Genomic DNA, 17,764 nt, shown 5'->3' with positions numbered 1-17,764 from the left:
CGAGGCGGTGAGGATCGCGGACCATCCCAACCAGAGCCCAAGCCGAGAGAGCAAGGCCCGAGGTATCACGAGGCCCACCTGTTCCGAGGCGCATGCGCAGCAGCAACGGCAGCAGTAGCAGTCACGCACCATCGAGTTTCCGAGGCCTTCCAGTTCTGCTTCCCGGTGAGTACCGTTATTGGGAACGCATAGAGACGGGTTCATTTATTTGAGCCCGGTAAAGACGGGTCTGGGTACACAGACCCGGTAAAGACGTGTCCATTTCGGTGGACGCGGTAAAGACGTGTCTCTTTACGAGACCGGTATGGTTGTACTGTTTTGCAGTGCATAAAGTAAACAGTTTTTCAGGATACGTACTAGTTAGGAGGGTATCTGTTTTAAATGTTTTAATGTTGTAGTGTGAATGTAGTGTGAATGGTTGTTTCCAGTCTATTCTTGTGTATATTGTGTGTTCGTTCAAGTTAGCTCCAACATGCCACTGTTTTCGAAGTTACGTCAGATAGGGACCAGGAAAGGGATACTTGAAGAGGCAGTCCCCGTCCCGCCTAGAGAAACTCCTGGCCATTTCATGTACCAGAAGCACGGGTTAGACGCCATACTGTTTTTAGACTTATGGGTAGATTACACTAAGGATCTGGAAGAGAAATATAGATGGCCTGCCTCAGGAACATGGGATGCTGATTGCATTATGAGAGTAGAGGAAGCACTATGGAAGAGGAAAGTTAGACCGTCCCAGAAAGATGCCATCGAGTTATGGCGTAAGGAAGCGCATAGGAGAACAGAGAAAGAATTCCACAAAGCAGAGAGAAGTAAAGAAGCAGCAGAAAAAGCTAGAGGAAAAGAGCTAAAGGAAGAAGGTGAACGGGTCAAGGCAGAACAAGCAGACAGAGAAAGAACTGCCCTCATCAAAGGCATGTATCCTGTCCTCGCAGAAGGACCAGTTAGAGTGACCCCGGAAGTACCTAGTAATTTGCCGTCACTACTGATCCCGACTAAAGTATGTAGTCATAAACAGACAGCAGCGGACATTTTCCTCTCCTCCTATCTAGAAGAGGCCGCTCCAGATTATGCTAATGCAGGTTTTCCTCCTCCTCCTGGTAATAATCCTGGTAATAATCCTTTTATCCCTCCGCCCGCATCACAGGATCAACTCACACCAGTAGTAACAATGACAGTGAAGGACGACTCAAGTCAAGGGGCCATGGGAGGGGGGCCCATTATAGACGTACCGCGAACACCACCTCCATCACGAGCATTGCATGAATTAGCATTACAACGAACGCCAAAACTGACAGCCACACCTCTTAAACAAAATGTAACGCTTTCACATTGTATATATGATCCCGTACCAGGTGTGGGCCCAATGGCCATGATCTCATTACGATTAAGACGCGTTGTAGACTATTTGATCATATTACCAGGCATGAAGGACTATTTAGACAGAATATACCATTTTATTAGAACGGGGGAGGGACCCGAGAGTATACATGAGGCCATGGCACAAAGAAAAGTGGAGATTCAACACGCACTCTTACGTTTTTTAATTAATTGTCTGATCAGGGAACAAGACCAGCCAAATAAAGAAGTGACTAAAGGTATGATGGATTGGAGCGATAACATAGCTGCTTGTAAACATGATAAAATGTCAAAAATAGAATGCATGTACAGGAAAATACTTAAAGAAATTCTAAACATACACAGGAAAGAGTCAGACGAAAAAGAGGACGACTCAGTATCAGATGAGCCTGAGTCCGAAACAGAGGAAGTGAGTAAAATGAATTACGTAGGTAGAGCAAGACAGTTTGACAGGCCCAAAGGTCTCGACTACAGTAAACATGGACCCCCATACCGGAGAGATATTCTCTCGAACACCTATTCCAAGCTACGGAGAACGCACTGAAAGGACGAGTAGAATACGATAGACCTCATACTATGCATGAACAGGAACTAGCCCGGTCAGCCGTTCAATGGGCGTGCAATTCTAATATATATATAATGATGACGTAGTGGCGCAAACCTTTTTAAGTCTTCCTCCAGAAGAACAGCGCTTAGCTGGTATTTACATGATTCAACATCTGATCACGTTGTACGAGAGTCAACGTGCTGATCCCGGTCCCTTATACAAATTACTGGACGATTTACTCCTAGAGAGATGGAGAGGCCTAGGTACCGAATTAATTAATGTCATTCTAGACCAACGACATAAGTACTTGACCTTTCTGACCACACGCATGATTCCTGCCACACATCACGACAGAAAGAGTTTGCACATAGATAGACAGAACCCCCTACGTGAGGTACATCCCGTCAAAAATACAAACAATGAGCTTCAACGAGTATATGTTTATACACCCTTGACGAAAATAGAAATATTGGAAATGAAAAAATTACTGCCCTGTCATGATAAAGACCCAGGGGGGTTCCATCGTGAATTAAAAGACATTCTCCGCATAGGAGATTACACATATGCTGACATCATTAAATTGTTAAAGGTACTGTTACCAGCAGGCATTTATGAAAAGCTTAAAGAGAAGGAATGGGAGGTGGGAGAGAAAAAGATAAATTGGACAGAATTGGAAGACGAGGATAGAACACGAGGCCCTGGTGTTGGTCTTGGGGACAAAGCTAAAGCACTACCTGAACTATTGATACAGGTTCTGCCGAGATTATTGGTTACTAAAAAGGAAGATTGGGATGCTATTTCAGCATGTAAACAGAAACCAGATGAAGACACTAGAGATTTTTATTCTAGATTCGAAAAATGTTTTACTATTAATAGCGGCCTTAAGACAAATAGTGAATCATACCCACATCTTTTTGTGAGCAAATTAGTAGAGAATTCCTTACCCCCGATCAAGAATAGAGTACTGAAGGTTGAGAGTACCTGGCAAGCAAATAGCCCTTCCCAAATGTTACAAATGTTACAATACCATCAGAACAGAATTAGAGAGGAACAGGAACATGAAAAGAGACGCATGAAAGATACGAAAATGAAAGTTCTAGTTGCACAATCAGTACCAGCTGATGGCCATAAAAAGGGCACGGCACCTGTTAAAGGGAACTGTAATTATTGCAAGCAACCAGGTCACTATGTAAATGAATGTGCTGTCCTGAAACGCAATATAGCTACAGGCAAGACAAAGGAAAGGCCACGTATTCCCAGACAGAATAGCACCCCGCAGGACACGCAAACGCCACAGAACACGCAACAGACAGTAGCTGTACCGCAACCAATAGCTGCCACACAACATGTCACGCAACAAATGTACCAGTACGCACAGTCAGACTATCCAGAATATCAACAGTACTCATGAAATAGCCTAGAGAGGGCGGTTGGCTTGCCTCTTATTGAAGTTCCTGTAGGTCAAGAAGGTCCTTATGTACATAGTCGTGTATTGGGAAAAGACAGAACATTTTTGATTGACACAGGGGCGAGCAGGACTACCATCAGTCATGACGAGGTTCCAGGGGCACCCCTCTCAGGCTCACAGAATATTTCCCTGGGATTTTCAGGAAAGCCTATTGTGAACGAAGTGTCAAAGCCAGTTTCCCTAGGAGTTGGTCCATTGTCCCGTACCACAGACTTATTGCTTACTAATTCATGTCCAGAAAATTTGCTTGGTATAAAGACATTGAAAGAGCTAGGAGCAGTGATTTGTTGTTCTCCGGAAGGAGTGCAATTGTTTTTACGTGATTTTAAAGGACATTATGTGTTGAAAGATTTTGATTCTAGACTCCAGAATGTACCACAGTATTTATGGGCACGAGGTCCGACTGATGTAGGTTACATGCACATTACGCCACACAGAGTCACTCTCAAACCAGGAGTAGTACTGCCACGAATCCGACAATACAAGTTACCACCTGATGCCGTAGTAGCATTACTGAAAATTGTTGACGAACTCATTGCACAGGGAGTGGTTGTAGAAACTGATTCAAATGTATGTAATTCACCTGTCATCCCTATTCTTAAACGAACTGACCCAAATGCACCACCAGTCTACAGACTAGTGATTGACCTCCGAGAACTGAACAAATGCATAATACCCCAGTACCCAGTGGTCCCAGACATTTCTTCATTACTGACTGCAATTGATTCCGAAGCGACGTTCTTTACTGTAATTGATCTCAAGAACGCCTTCTTTAGTGTCCCAATACATCCAGAAAGCCAGTACCTTTTCGGATTCTGTTTAAATGGACGCAGCTTCAAATTTACGAGAGCTCCTCAAGGATTCACAGAAAGTCCTAGTATTTATAGTCAGGCCTTGAAAAGACAACTAGACAGTATTCACATGCCTACCGACACTGCACTGCTCCAATACGTGGACCATCTCTTGATTACAGCACAAACAGAGCAAGACTGTGAACGAGCATCACTGACAGTCTTATACTTTCTGGCAGACAAGTGGCACAAAGTGTCCCCTTCGAAGTTACAATTCTGTGCACAGCAAGTGGTATACCTTGGACACTTGCTGTCCAAGAGGGGTAGACAGCTGACACAAGACCGCATTCAGTTAATTGCAAATCTTTCACAGCCCAAGACACAAAAGGAAGTACGGGCCTTCATTGGCCTCACTTCTTACTGCAGACAATGGATTCCCCAATATGCATATCTAGCAAAACCACTCATACAGTTAACAACACAGGAGGCAGCGTCTTCGACTGTCCTCCCTTGGACACAAGAACATACACTTGCATTTGAAGAATTGAGAAAAGCTTTATGTCAAGCACCAGGTCTAGCGACTCCTTGTTACAGCAAGCCTTTTACGCTTTTTGTCACTGAACGAGAAGGTACTGCATTGTCTGTCCTCACACAAGATCAAGCAGGAAAACACAAGCCTTGTGCCTATTTTTCTAGTACATTGGATCCAGTGGCCCAGGCTCTGCCTGTGTGCCTGAAATCAGTTGCAGCAACAGCTCTAGCAATACGACAGAGTGATTCCATAGTGTTAGGGCATCCCCTGACAGTACAGGTTCCACATTCAGTGGAAGTTCTCTTGAACAGAACACAGACACAACATCTGACTATAGGGAGACTGACAGGATATGAACTGACGTTATTCCAGCCACACATAGAGATCAGACGATGCAATATACTGAACCCTGCGACACTCTTGCCCTCAAGCACATCAGACACTGCACCACATGACTGTGTGGAAGTAATCAATACTGTGACGAAACCAAGACAAGACCTGACAGACATTGCATTACCAGACCCCGACCTGACACTTTATGTGGACGGTTCATGCATGAGAACAAGCACAGGAGAGTTAGTGGCCGCATATGCAGTGACCACTGATACAGAAGTCATAGAGACACAACAAATTGACACACTGTCCGCACAAGCAGCAGAGCTCATTGCTCTGACACAAGCATGCATACGAGCCAAGAACATGAAAGTAAACATATACACAGATTCACAGTATGCCTTCGGAGTCGTTCACGATATCGGGGTTTTGTGGCAGGAGAGAGGTTTCCTGACCTCTCATGGGGCCAAAATTCAGCATGGTCCCCTTATTCAGGCTCTGTTAGAAGCTATACACTTGCCGACAGCCATAGCCATCATGAAATGCAAAGCACATACGAAAGTCACAGACACCATTTCCCAGGGTAACGACCTGGCAGATCGAACAGCTAAACTTACAGCCCAGACTCCAACCAACGTTCTAACAGACACGACAAAGACAGAAGTACCATCACTGACAAATTGCATGACAGTCGGGTATCCCTCGCAAGATGTACTCGACATACAGACACATGCCACTCCAGACGAGATAAAGAAATGGACTGAACAAGGAGGGGTCCAGACTGACCAGGGGTGGATGACAAAAGGCAAAGGTACATGGTTTCTTCCTGACTCCATGGTTCAAGTTATCATAAATACAGCACATAGTCCAGCACACTTAGGAGAAAAGGCTATGTTAGACAGTTTACAGAATATCTGGTTCAACAAGCACCTGCGTGCAGCAGCCAAACAGAAAGTGCGTACCTGCATGATCTGTTGCCAGTTCAATCCAGGCAAAGGCATTCCCGTGGAACAAGGTGGATTTCATCCTCCTGACCACCCTTTTGAAGTCCTCCAGATGGATTATATCCAGATGGACAGATGTAGAGGATACAAGTATGTCCTAGTAGTTGTATGTGCACTATCTAGATGGACAGAAGCTTCCCCAGTCCCAGATTACACTGCAGTCACCACTGCCAGGCAGTTGGTTCGAGAATTCTTTCCACGGTACGGCTTGCCCCGTGTCGTGTACTCAGATAACGGTCAGCCATTCTCGTCTGAATTAATGAAACAAGTATCTCTTCTGTTAGGGTACCAGTGGAAGTTCCATTGTGTACGGCATCCAGAGGCAGCAGGCCTCGTCGAGAGACACAATCAGACACTCAAAACAAAGTTAGCGAAAGTCTGTGCAGAAAAAGGCGTGGATTGGATGGTAGCCTTGCCGGTTGCCCTCTTTTACATGCGAATGGTAGCTCATTCCAGAACAGGACTGTCCCCGTACGAGGTGGTTTTTGGTAGACCGCCGAATATGTGGGGTACGCCTATGCCAAAAAAGATCACCGATGTTGACTGTAATATGCTGACAGATTACCTGGCTTCCTTGATGTCTGCACTCCTTTCTTGTCGTTCACAGGTTGCAGCTGCCTTCCCCGACAACACCCAGGTGAAAGAACACTCGATTGTCCCTGGTGACACCGTCTTAGTTCGAAATTTTGATCGTTCAAGTCCACTCGAGCCCCGCTGGAAAGCACCGAAGCTGGTACTTCTAACAACGAGGACCGCCGTCAAGGTCAAGGGAAGAAAGGGCTGGATTCATGCCCAGCACGTCAAAAGATTCCATGGACACGGAACTATAAACGAGATTAAGGACTGCCCAGAAACCAGTGACTCGAAACTCCCTTTGCTAGAAAAGACTCCGCAGCAGGAGTACAAATTAAAACTACGGTCTAGTAAGTCAGACAGCCTTTAATTGTTTAAGTCCCCCTCGGGTGAAGCGGTTAGACAGGTTCCTGACATGTATAAGATCGTAGACCCAGATAGACAGAGAGATAAACAAGAAAAATATTGCAAATCCTTACGCAGCAGATGCATAGTAACTCTGATCATTATGTTTTTTTAAGTATATCGATTATATGTATAAGCTTGACGCTACATGTTTTCTTTCCTCCTCTTGGTTCACATATACATTCTTCCTTCAATGATACTGTAGAGCACACATTCAGTGATCTGCCACCCCATGAACTGTCATATCGACTAGCACTGCGCAACAATACTTTTATTCGCATGTTACATCATTCTCACCAGACCAGCAATGTAACGAATTGCTGGGTATGTGGCCGACTCCCACCTTATCAGAAAACGAAGGGAGTTCTGCCCCTCTTTCCTTATCCGTTTTCGCACAATGGTTCGTGCGGAGCATGGTTTGCTTTAATGTCATCATTACAAGACAGAAAGTTCACAGAGAATTCCCAGAGTGAATGGACCTGGGGAGATTTGAACATAGTAATGAATAAGGCATGTTTCCCAGACAAAGATGGTTTTCCCCAAAGAAAAGGAACAGATCTAGAAAATGAAGTGTATGAACTAGGAAATGTTTCCCTTAACTTCATGATTCTGAATGTCCAATCCGAGACAAATATAGCGTCACCGTTCATAACAGTCTTACCAGTAAAAGGTGAATTATGCGTTAGAAAGAAAGGCTCAGTACATTTAGGACACAGTGATTGTAATACTGTGGTCGAGTTTAATGATAAAGGAAAGTCTACTTTCAAAGCTTCCCGTCATTCCTATTTTATTTGTGGTCAGACAGCCTATGTACGTCTGCCCTTAGACTGGGGTGGGACGTGTTATATAGCGTTCCTACTGCCACCTGTTTTTCTAGCCCCATCCCATTACCATCGAGATTCACGACTAGTACATGTTAGACACAAGAGGGAGACCGATTTCCCAGTTGTCGATCAGACTGAGTCAGCTTGGGAACAATATAAAGATTTTATTAAAGGATACTTCTGGTTCATAGGTCCCGTCCAAAACAGTAAACTAATACGTAGGTTAACAAGAACTTTGGAAGCAGTAGTGAATGAGACTACTTTTGCTTTAGGAAACTTGACAGAGGAGCAGTCTGCTATGAGACTTGTTGTTCTTCAGAACCGCCTTGTTCTTGACGTCATCCTGGCAGATAGGGGCGGGGCTTGTAGAGTGATTGGCTCCAGTTGTTGTGTGTTTATTCCTAATAACGCGCCATCCGTGTATGCAGCAATAACAAGGTTCCATAAGATAGCCCACGAGATACATCAAAATCCAGGCACATAGACTTGGTCCGGTTGGCTCTGGAGTGTAATATCAGCCTGGGGATGGAAAGTACTGTCATTCCTAGGAGTAATACTACTAGTCATATTCAGTTGCTGTCTCTGTCTGCAATGTCCAGCGATTTGCGGCTTGTGTGCCACTGCCTGTATTCCCCGTCCACGTTCGCGTGCACGAATGAAAAAAGACGAACAAATGATGCTGTATGAACAAATAGATGGTCTCATGAATATAGACGTGTCCTGAAGGGCACAGTAGGGAACAAGGAGGGAATGAGGAAATAGAAATGTTACGTGGCCAGAGTGTACCCTACATGCACCCTATGTATGTACCTATGCCCCATGTATGTCCATGACACTATGCAATTCCCTTCTTATGCCTGTAATAATAATGCCTCTGCATTTCCGTTCAATGTTAGCATGTCAGTTCTTAAGCCCTCCATGAATGAAATGTTAATTCTGCACTGAGGCCTATGTTGCCAATGTATTTACATGGTACACGTTTAAAAGTCGAGATGAAGTCGTTTTTCATGGCTCAGCAGAGCCAGGACCCGAATTCAGGCTCCAAGCCTCTTGACACTCTGAAAGCTGCAGTGTAGTTATGTACCCCTGACCTCTCACATACTTCCTGCTCAGCCGAGAGGTGCCCAGCCAGCCTGCCAAGACAGTATTTTGCCTACAGTTATCTGTTCAGCTCCACAGAAACACATTCCTGTCTAACGTAAGGGGTAAACATATTCCGCCTGCAGAAGATAGAGCCCAGCCTTTCTGTCTCCATCCAAGTGATTTACTGAACCCGTTTCCATAGAGGGCCCATGGCCCCCACGCAATGCACAAAGAAATATATGCACACATTCGCATTCAGCGATGAGCAGCCTTTGCTCGAGCGACCTTTACTTCAGACAAGACATCCTCCAAACACAAGATACCAGATAATGCCAGAGGTGCAGGTCGTTCTGACATCCCAGACTCTTCTACTAGCACAAAAGCCAGCTCACCCCAGCTCTCCCCAGTTACACGTCAATTCCACGTCATGACCAGTTTTGCGCGCACAGGTAGGGTAGAGGTTCCTGCTGACCATGCAGACCCCCTCTATGCATCCACCCACCTATGACACACCTATGACTCATCAAGTGCACACCCATGTGTACACCTCCTTTCACGCCTTTTTTCACGCCCATGTGCTCTTATCTCTCTCTTTCATGTGCTCCATCTGGAGTGCTCCGCCTTCTTTATTCAATTCAATGTATGTTTTAACTATATATATTGTACTCTGTGAATAAAGATCTAGATGACGATCCTTCCTGATCCCTAGTGGAGATGGAACCCGATTCTCCTTTAGCTCGAGCTATTGAATAAAGCCCTTCTGAATCGGACACCACGGACTCTACCTCATTATATGCATGATCCTTGTTAATGTATAGAAACTCCGATAGGGTAATTTATTATTTACCACAGCACGAGCATGGAAGAATGAGCGAGCCCCACCCTGAGTGCATGGAAGGCTGGACTGGACTGTTTTATGGGGCTGGAGCGCCCAGTGTTCGAGGCCAGAGGATGCCCCCGAAAACATTACAAAATCTGGAAAAGGTGGGCCGATTATAGGGGTTTAACTCTGGAGCCTCCAGCAGACCCTGACGACGGTCCGGATCTCGACGATGGACTTCAGGCCTAGGGAGGCGCATAGCACCTGGCATGATACCAGCAGTTACAGGAGGCTTACTGTGATCACGTGCACTGGGTTAGGGAGGGATAAGGGGTGGGTAGAGGGGTTGTTGGGTGGCTGTGGGAGGTGGGGGGAGATAGGGGGGAGTCGTTCTTTTTATTGATTGGGTTTCTAGGATATTGAGACATTTGTTGATATTTGGGAGTGATCTCCTGACTGTGGAGAGCTGTATATATGCCTTTACCTGATCAATCAATAAAATTTGTTGTGAAAAAGAATGTTAACACTTGTGTGGAGTCATGACCAGAACACGTGCCCTAACTTCCTTGTAATCAGAAAAGGAAAAGGCCGACCCCCGGGTAGGTAAAGTGCCAGTCCAACTTGTCCCTGTGCATCGCTCTAGCTCATAGAAGCCTGCATATAAAGCATATAGGGTGCTTACTATAATGATCTTCTAGGACGGTATGCCAGTGGAGGCAACATGTAGCTGCCACTATGTGAATAAAATATGTGACATCCCCTCCCCCACACCCCAAACATCTGAAGGGGGCAAGTGCCCCACTGTGGGGCAGTGACCCTCACACCCCGCCCGCATGCTCATCACACATGTCAATCACACTCGCGGCTGCTGCTTGTCACGGCTGCGCTGCCTCCTTTTACGCAACTGTTGATTCTATGCAACAGGCATTAACAAAATGCGGAGGGTTAACGACTGCTCTCAAACGGCAACCAATTCTGTAATGCAAATTCAATATGTAAAACGCTACAACACCTTCGTGTAATATCTGCGCTGTGTAGCATAAACACAAACATTAATAAATGAAACAACTAAAAAGGCAGAAGTCTTAAGGAGACGGGACTTACTTGTAAATATCACCAAGAGGACATTGCACAGCACTGTACAGAAAGGAGTTTTTCACGGTGGGTCAAACAATTGGAAATTAAAAATGGCTCGTCACATACATAGAAAATAAACTTACAAAAAAACACCACAGACGATAAATGTAGAAGGCAGCGGGTGAGCGCATTGTAATAAGTTTCATACAACATTTCACATGGAGACTTTCATGTGAGGTCTCTCTGTGCTGTTGGTTTGCGCCGGGAAATTCCGCCGTTTAGATGCCCTTTATTGGGGCTCAGTACTTTTAACACAGTGCTCTTATTAGATTTAGTCCTGTCGAGTTTTTAATACTGTGGAAATTTTACTGTCGAGATTTTAGATCTGTCTGTAAGGGTGGAAACCCCACGAGTTCCCTTAACATGTTGAATGAAGTGCCGCGCACAATGTAAAATTAAAGCATCACAGGAATAGTCCTCGAAAAGCTGCGTGTGAGGTGCAGAAATGTAAATAAACAAACACCAGGAGTGAACAAGCAACTCAACGTGAGCCGGAGTTGTGGCCGCTGCCGGATGTCGGGGTGTGCGGTGGCGTTTGGCCCCGGACGCCTCACCTTTGTAGTCTACAGCTTGACGGTCCAGTCGAAAGAGGAGGTCAGGAAGAGATGCGAGAAGTCGACGGGCCCCAGCGCCATCTTCGGAGGAATGAGAAAAACAAACCTTTGCGCAAAAAAAAAACAACAACCGCCCACCGCCGCATGACGTACAAAAAGAGGCGGAGAGTGAAAAAAAATCGCCGCAACGCCCACGAATCTGCTCCCGCGAAGATTGACACATCTCTCTTCCAATGGATAGCCTCCATTTATGGAGCTAGCCAATGAAAGAGAGAGGCGGGACAAAGCCCCATACTGTTCTAACATAAGACTTCGCCTGCGCGAACACTGCTGCGCAGTGCTATGCCAGGCGAAACCTAAAAAGGGGGCCGAAACAGCTAATGAATCCCTCCCCTCCAGGACTCCGTGACCGGCCTTGTGGTTGCCATAGCAATGTTTCAGGAAATCGGCTTGCGACACCATAAGTCAGGTCACGGAGTCCTCAAAAGGAGGGAGTATAGCGGACAAATCATCCAAACAGGGGCATTGTCCAATGGCAGGCCTCCATTTCGCGAGGCCGGCCAATGGCAGAAGAGGCGTGGTTTCATGCCCCTTCTTGCTTAAAAGAACTCTCGCCTGCAACAGCACATGCGCTGCAACTCAGGCTTCGACCTAAAAATTATTAGGAAAGAACGTGTCCATGAAACCAAGCTAGTTTTGGGGAGGAACTAGAAGCTCGTGCAGCAGGTATGGTGACGTCGGAGGTTTAAGCTGTAGGCTTAGTATATTGGGAAAGAGCCGGGGCAGAGAGGGTTGATGAAAACATTGGGTAAGAAGGTGATGAAAACTCTGGGCAATAGGAGGGATGACTAGGACTGCAGAGGGGTACACTTCTGTGATTAAAGGTTTGGCACTACTTCCCCTTCACTAACTTTTTCTTTACATTTTTATCTCTTAGCCCATTCTCCCACCACTTATGCTGCTCCCCATCCTTAGATCTGGCCCTTTTATCTCCAAGCAGTCCCCCTAAAGAAATTATCTTTATCTCTACAGCCAAGGTAATGTTTTAGCAGGTGCAGTGAGTACTTTCTTGTCGAGGGCATTGTGGCCCGAAATGTGAAAAGAACCACCTGTGGCTCATGATGACCGGGTTATCTGGCAGATGTCTCTGGGGGACTAGTGATGGAGGTTACATACGTTTATATATAGTATTCTAGCATTTTGATATAAAAATCGAACATGCTTTCGTTTAATTAAATTCTATCATCTTCTCAAGGCAAGACATGCCTAATAAAGGGATAGTTCTTAAAAACAATGCCAGCATATTTGCCCCACCTCCTCGATCCACCATCTGTTAGTCCCATAGAAATGTCCCTAACACAAAGGCCTGCCACGTTAAGAGAAGTGAAGATGACCGGTGGGTGGGAAAGCATTAAAGTTACCATCACAAGGAGTGCACGAACAATGGTAAAAATGAAGAGAGACTGTTTCCAAAACCAAAACCAGTATAGGGAAAGTTGGTTGTAAAACTCAGAGCAAGTTAGCATTACGAGATAATATCATCCAATATTAGTTGGGTATTCCTCACCGAGTTGATTAAGGTATCTAAAGAAGAGCTAAGTTCATTTTTTTAAACATGCCCTGATTTAATACTCAACTGTAACTAGTGTACATATAGGGCCTCATTAGGAGTTGCCTGGATTTCCCAAAGGGTTCGATAACAGGTTACTGGTTTGTATAAACATCACTGATTAGTCTTGTTTCTCCCAAAGATTTTGACCGCTGAAAGAATCCAAAATCTCAAGGGGAAACCGAGAAGGAGAATGAGGAATCATCAGTTGAATCAGAATAGAAATTACTGATTCCCCCAGGTATTCCCTAATTCATGATGGATTCGCCGGGTCAGTCTCTAATCCCAGTTCATTCCACATCCCCCGGAGTATCATTAACTTTTAGTGTGTTGAGTTAAAACCATCCACACACCAAAGTACCTATCACTACTCTTAGAAAAGAGAGGTAGCACAAATTTAGCCTGGAAGCAACAGCAATGGATTGTCCGACTAACCTTATCAAGGATTTAGTATAACAATGCCAACTACACAAATTAAATAGTGAAAGCATCCTCTTATTCCCAGCTTAGAGGTGGAGCTTGATTTGTGCCAGACTCAACATTTTAACTAATCCTACAGGGTTTAAAAATTTAAGAGGCCCAAGACGCTTCTAGAATCTGGAGTCATTTAAACCAGATTGAGTTTCAATAACAGGTCACAAAGTCGAAAAACCTAACAACTTAATATTCTTTTGCCTATCAATAAAGTGCAGCACTGCACACAAACTGCACAGTGAGGGGCACATGTAGGTGGCAGGATCAGGACACACAGAAGGTGATAAATATGTGCTCAGTTCTAACTTTCCAAAACGTTTTAGTACCAGCAACATGGCACAATACCCTTATGCTCGTAAACCAACTGGCGGTATTAAAGACCCTAAACTAATGTCAACATATTCAAGAGAAAATATAAAAAATGTATTTAAGTATATGGTGTGCTGCAGCTTAATAAAGAAAACCACATTTATTATGTAATACAAAATTCATACCTATTTCCCATTTCCTCTTTGTGTTTCAGCAAAGCTCGATCTGCCATTTCTGTTGTCATGAACTGCACAAAGGCATCACCAGATTTTTTCCCTCGATGATCCAGGACAAACGTAATCCCATCTTCAGCTATAGACAAACCTAGTCAAAACAATTTTTATATAAAAGCGGTTTTCATTCGAAGAAATTTCATTATTTATGAGCAAGGGTCCCATTTTTCAATGTTTACTGGTTTTAGAGACAAAAACGGACACAAATATATTTTCGTCTGGATTTCATTTTGTAAATCGATAAATAAAGAAATAATTATTTTGAGCGACTCTCCATACTACTTGGTTGACATATGTTGAGGCTGCAGCAGGAAGAGGGAAACAATTATAAGATTTCCTTAAATAGCTGCAGGTGTGTATGTATGTACTACAATAGTAATATTTACAAATGTGCATGGTTTTATTACATATGGCATACCCACGTGTAAGTGTACTTTTATGGGTTAAAAACATTTGGAAATGGACTAATTGCAAATTCTCATTTTCACAGAGAGACAACTAAATACAGAAAAACAGAGGAAGAAATGTTAAAAAACAAATACAAATGTGCAGCTACTCATTGAGCAACGTTTACAATGATGGTTTTGTAATACGTGTCAGTTAACGAGCACAATTAGTTTGCCACTCTAATTCCAAAGCAACACAATCCCATCAATTAACAAAAACAATTGTATTTAATTTATTTGCAAACCCAATAAGATTCGGCTTTGTATCGGCATTTTTATTATTTCTTTATATTAAGCTGAAGGTAATGTAACATCGTAACAACGAGCATGTGCAACTTCTTTGACATTCTGAATCTGAACTCTTGGAAACATCTCCAGCAAAGGTTTACTTGTTCTATACTGGTATGTGGCATGTTATTTTGCTTTATTATAATGAAGAAAGCTAGTAAAACATCAGAGCTAGGTTTAAATTCTTGATGTCATAAATTGTTACTTGTGCTCAGTGCTTTAAATGGGAAAAAAATAGTACAGATACTCGTTTCAATGTGGCGAGGGGGCGTGGCCAAAGGCAAGACTGGACATTCTTATTGACTTATATACTAGTTGTAGCACATATCAAAACACATGAGAAATGGTTAGTACGAACAAAATAGGTTAAATCGTTGCACAAAACAAGACAGATGCAGTGATATTTTAGCATTTCCTTGTTTTGTAATATTTGCAGATTGAATACTGTTATGTGCTGTTACTTGGCACATTACGATGTACGCCCGCCAGCGTTGCGGAAAACAGGACCTACCGCCAGTAACCCCCAAGTGCAACCCCCATGCCCCCCAACACCCCGCAACATGCCCAATGCAAAAGACCGCATGCCTTTCCATGGTGGCATTGCCACCTTGGAAAGGCCCTAATCTGCTCACATCATAAAATGGCGGGTGGTGCCTGCTAGGCACCGCCACCATATTATGGGCCAGGACTGCACGGCAGGCAATCGTAACGATTGCCTGCCTGTGGTTAGCAGGGATCAGTTGGAAAACACCTGTTCCAGGCACCCGACAGATTTTATCAAATTTTCCGAGCCAGAGAGCCATGATGGGACACATATATTCTGAGCAGAAGCAATATTTCTCTTTCTGCTGTTATCGTCCATCAAACTAAGGTCATTCTTGTCCTGCTACACTTTGGTACAGAACGGGCGATGAAAATCTCACCCACCAACAGACCCATTTAATGTTATGTTATAAAATGTTTTGTAGAGCGCTCTGCTACTGCAAAGTATCCTGGCGGTATCTAGATAATCCCTCCAAGTATTATCTAGATACCGTGAGGATTCTTTCCATAGCAGTAAAACTGGGACCAATGTGAAAATTATAATGCGACTATATACGATAATTACCTTCAGAGTACATTCATCTAAACAACAGTAAACGTTAAGGTGTAAGAAATACAGACTTCCTGAAGAAGGCTCACGCCGAAACACGTTGAATGGGAATGTGTTACTGTATTCTATGAATTATTCTGACCTTTTTGATACAAAATTTTTGTATTACCTTTTCATAATATACTTGTCACATGTGTAAGCACTTTTTTTAGATAGATGATTTTATTAGTGAAAAATCTCCTACAAAAAAGATGAAATAATAAATAAAATATTAGTATATATCAAGAACACATACAGTGTTAATTGATTTATTAGCACAACGTCGTCTCATTCCCATTTAAACAGGCACATAACCGGGTGCACTTATGCCCTCTTTTTCCTAAAAAACAATCGTAACGATTGCCTGCCTGCGGTAAAGCAGTGGACGGCGTTTCCGTCCGCCGCTGTACCCCCCCGTCATCGTAATATGGCGGGGGGTAATTGAAGGGAAGAAGTCGGGCAGTTCGCCACTGCCGGTGGCGATCCGCACATAATCATAATGGCCCCCTATATATTCTCAAGCATGAGACACACAGAAAGATGTGCACGCACCAAGAATTCTACACATTTCCTTTAATATTTCCCCAAGAGTGTCTCGATTTCCTCCCTTTTTTCTCTCACACAAAAACACGCACAGGTAAACAGACAAACATAAGCAGACACTCACACAAAAGAATCAGGTGGGAATAAAGCCATTTTAACCTCCTTACCTCCCATGGCTTTCTTAATTGCACTGTCACCCAGCTGTCTCGATTTCTTACAACACAGCATGATGGTGAACACCCGGATATCATGCAAATGAGCCCACACTGAATAGTTCAGCGGGGGCTGGGCAGGGCTTGGGGCTACAAAAGTGTTTTGACTGTCATAGACATGTACCAGCCCTAGCAGCCAATGCACCTATCCTTTCATGAGTACTGGTACTCTCCTCAGCAGTAGAGAAGTGCAGGTACTCAGAGTGATAAAGATAAGAAGTGTCCGTACTCAGTACCTGTGAGTACCGGCCCATTTAAAGCACTGCTTGTGCTCTGCTTGGGGCAAAGGCTAAAAGCCCCTGGTCCCTTCTGCCACCAGGAGGCGGGAACCTTAGCGGAAGCACCAAGCATGCTTATTTAAACGTCCGTGCGCTTGGGAGGCGAACAGGCGTATGCCCAGGCAAGGACCAGGCCATCAGCTTGCCAGTCTGAGCCCGGGTGAGGCTGGACTGGCTCTTCTCTTGCTTCTGGGACAGAAGACAGCAGGAATTTATAAGGTATTTCCCTTTCTTTCTATTTGTTCCAGTCAGCTAAGAGTCTTTTTAAGGCTCTTGATAAACATGGGGAAAAGGAAAGCTAACTCACTCCTTGAGAGTAAAGGAAATACAGGCCCTGTGAATAAAATAATTACTATCTGTCTGACATCTGTAATGGGAGCCATTAGTACTGAAATAAACTTGGTATATGATAGCAGTTAGTAGGCAATCGCTTATCCCAGCTGTAGAGTCTCCATGTACTATTCTCATTTTGGGGTGCAGGGGGTTCTAGAAGATAATGGCAAAGCTGCTGATAATTCCAGGCTCAGAGAAGGAGGGTGACCTGGCAACAACGGGAACCCTCGGGTCTCTCTGGACTCTGCAGCTGATTCTCTAGCAGTGATTACAGCAAGGCTTAGTTCTCCCCCACTCAAAAGGAAGAAAAACAAGCATTTGCAATGCAATAGGTCTCGCATTTGCGCAAGTTTGAGCTATTGACATTGCAAATAACGCCTTTTATTTTTGTTTTTAAAACATAAATAAAAGGCATTGTCATTTACAATGCAAATGGCTAAAACTCGCATAAATGCGAGACCTATTGCATTGCAAATGCTT

General features: G+C 44.1%; 1 protein-coding gene across 1 annotated transcript in view; it reads right to left on the bottom strand.

Annotated features, from left to right (window-relative positions):
* Positions 1–17,764, bottom strand: part of GRSF1 (G-rich RNA sequence binding factor 1) — a 484,726-nt gene that overhangs the window by 251,114 nt on the left and 215,848 nt on the right. Inside the window, exon 5 of the mRNA XM_086961766.1 lies at positions 14,005–14,143. Coding sequence (XP_086817892.1) covers positions 14,005–14,143 — 139 coding nt within the window. The remainder of the gene's footprint in view (positions 1–14,004; positions 14,144–17,764) is intronic.

The sequence above is a fragment of the Lissotriton vulgaris genome, chromosome 3_1 (genome assembly GCF_964263255.1).
Source record: "Lissotriton vulgaris chromosome 3_1, aLisVul1.2, whole genome shotgun sequence".
In the NCBI taxonomy this organism is placed as follows: Eukaryota; Metazoa; Chordata; class Amphibia; order Caudata; family Salamandridae; genus Lissotriton; species Lissotriton vulgaris.
This window is presented reverse-complemented; position numbering and strand designations above follow the sequence as displayed.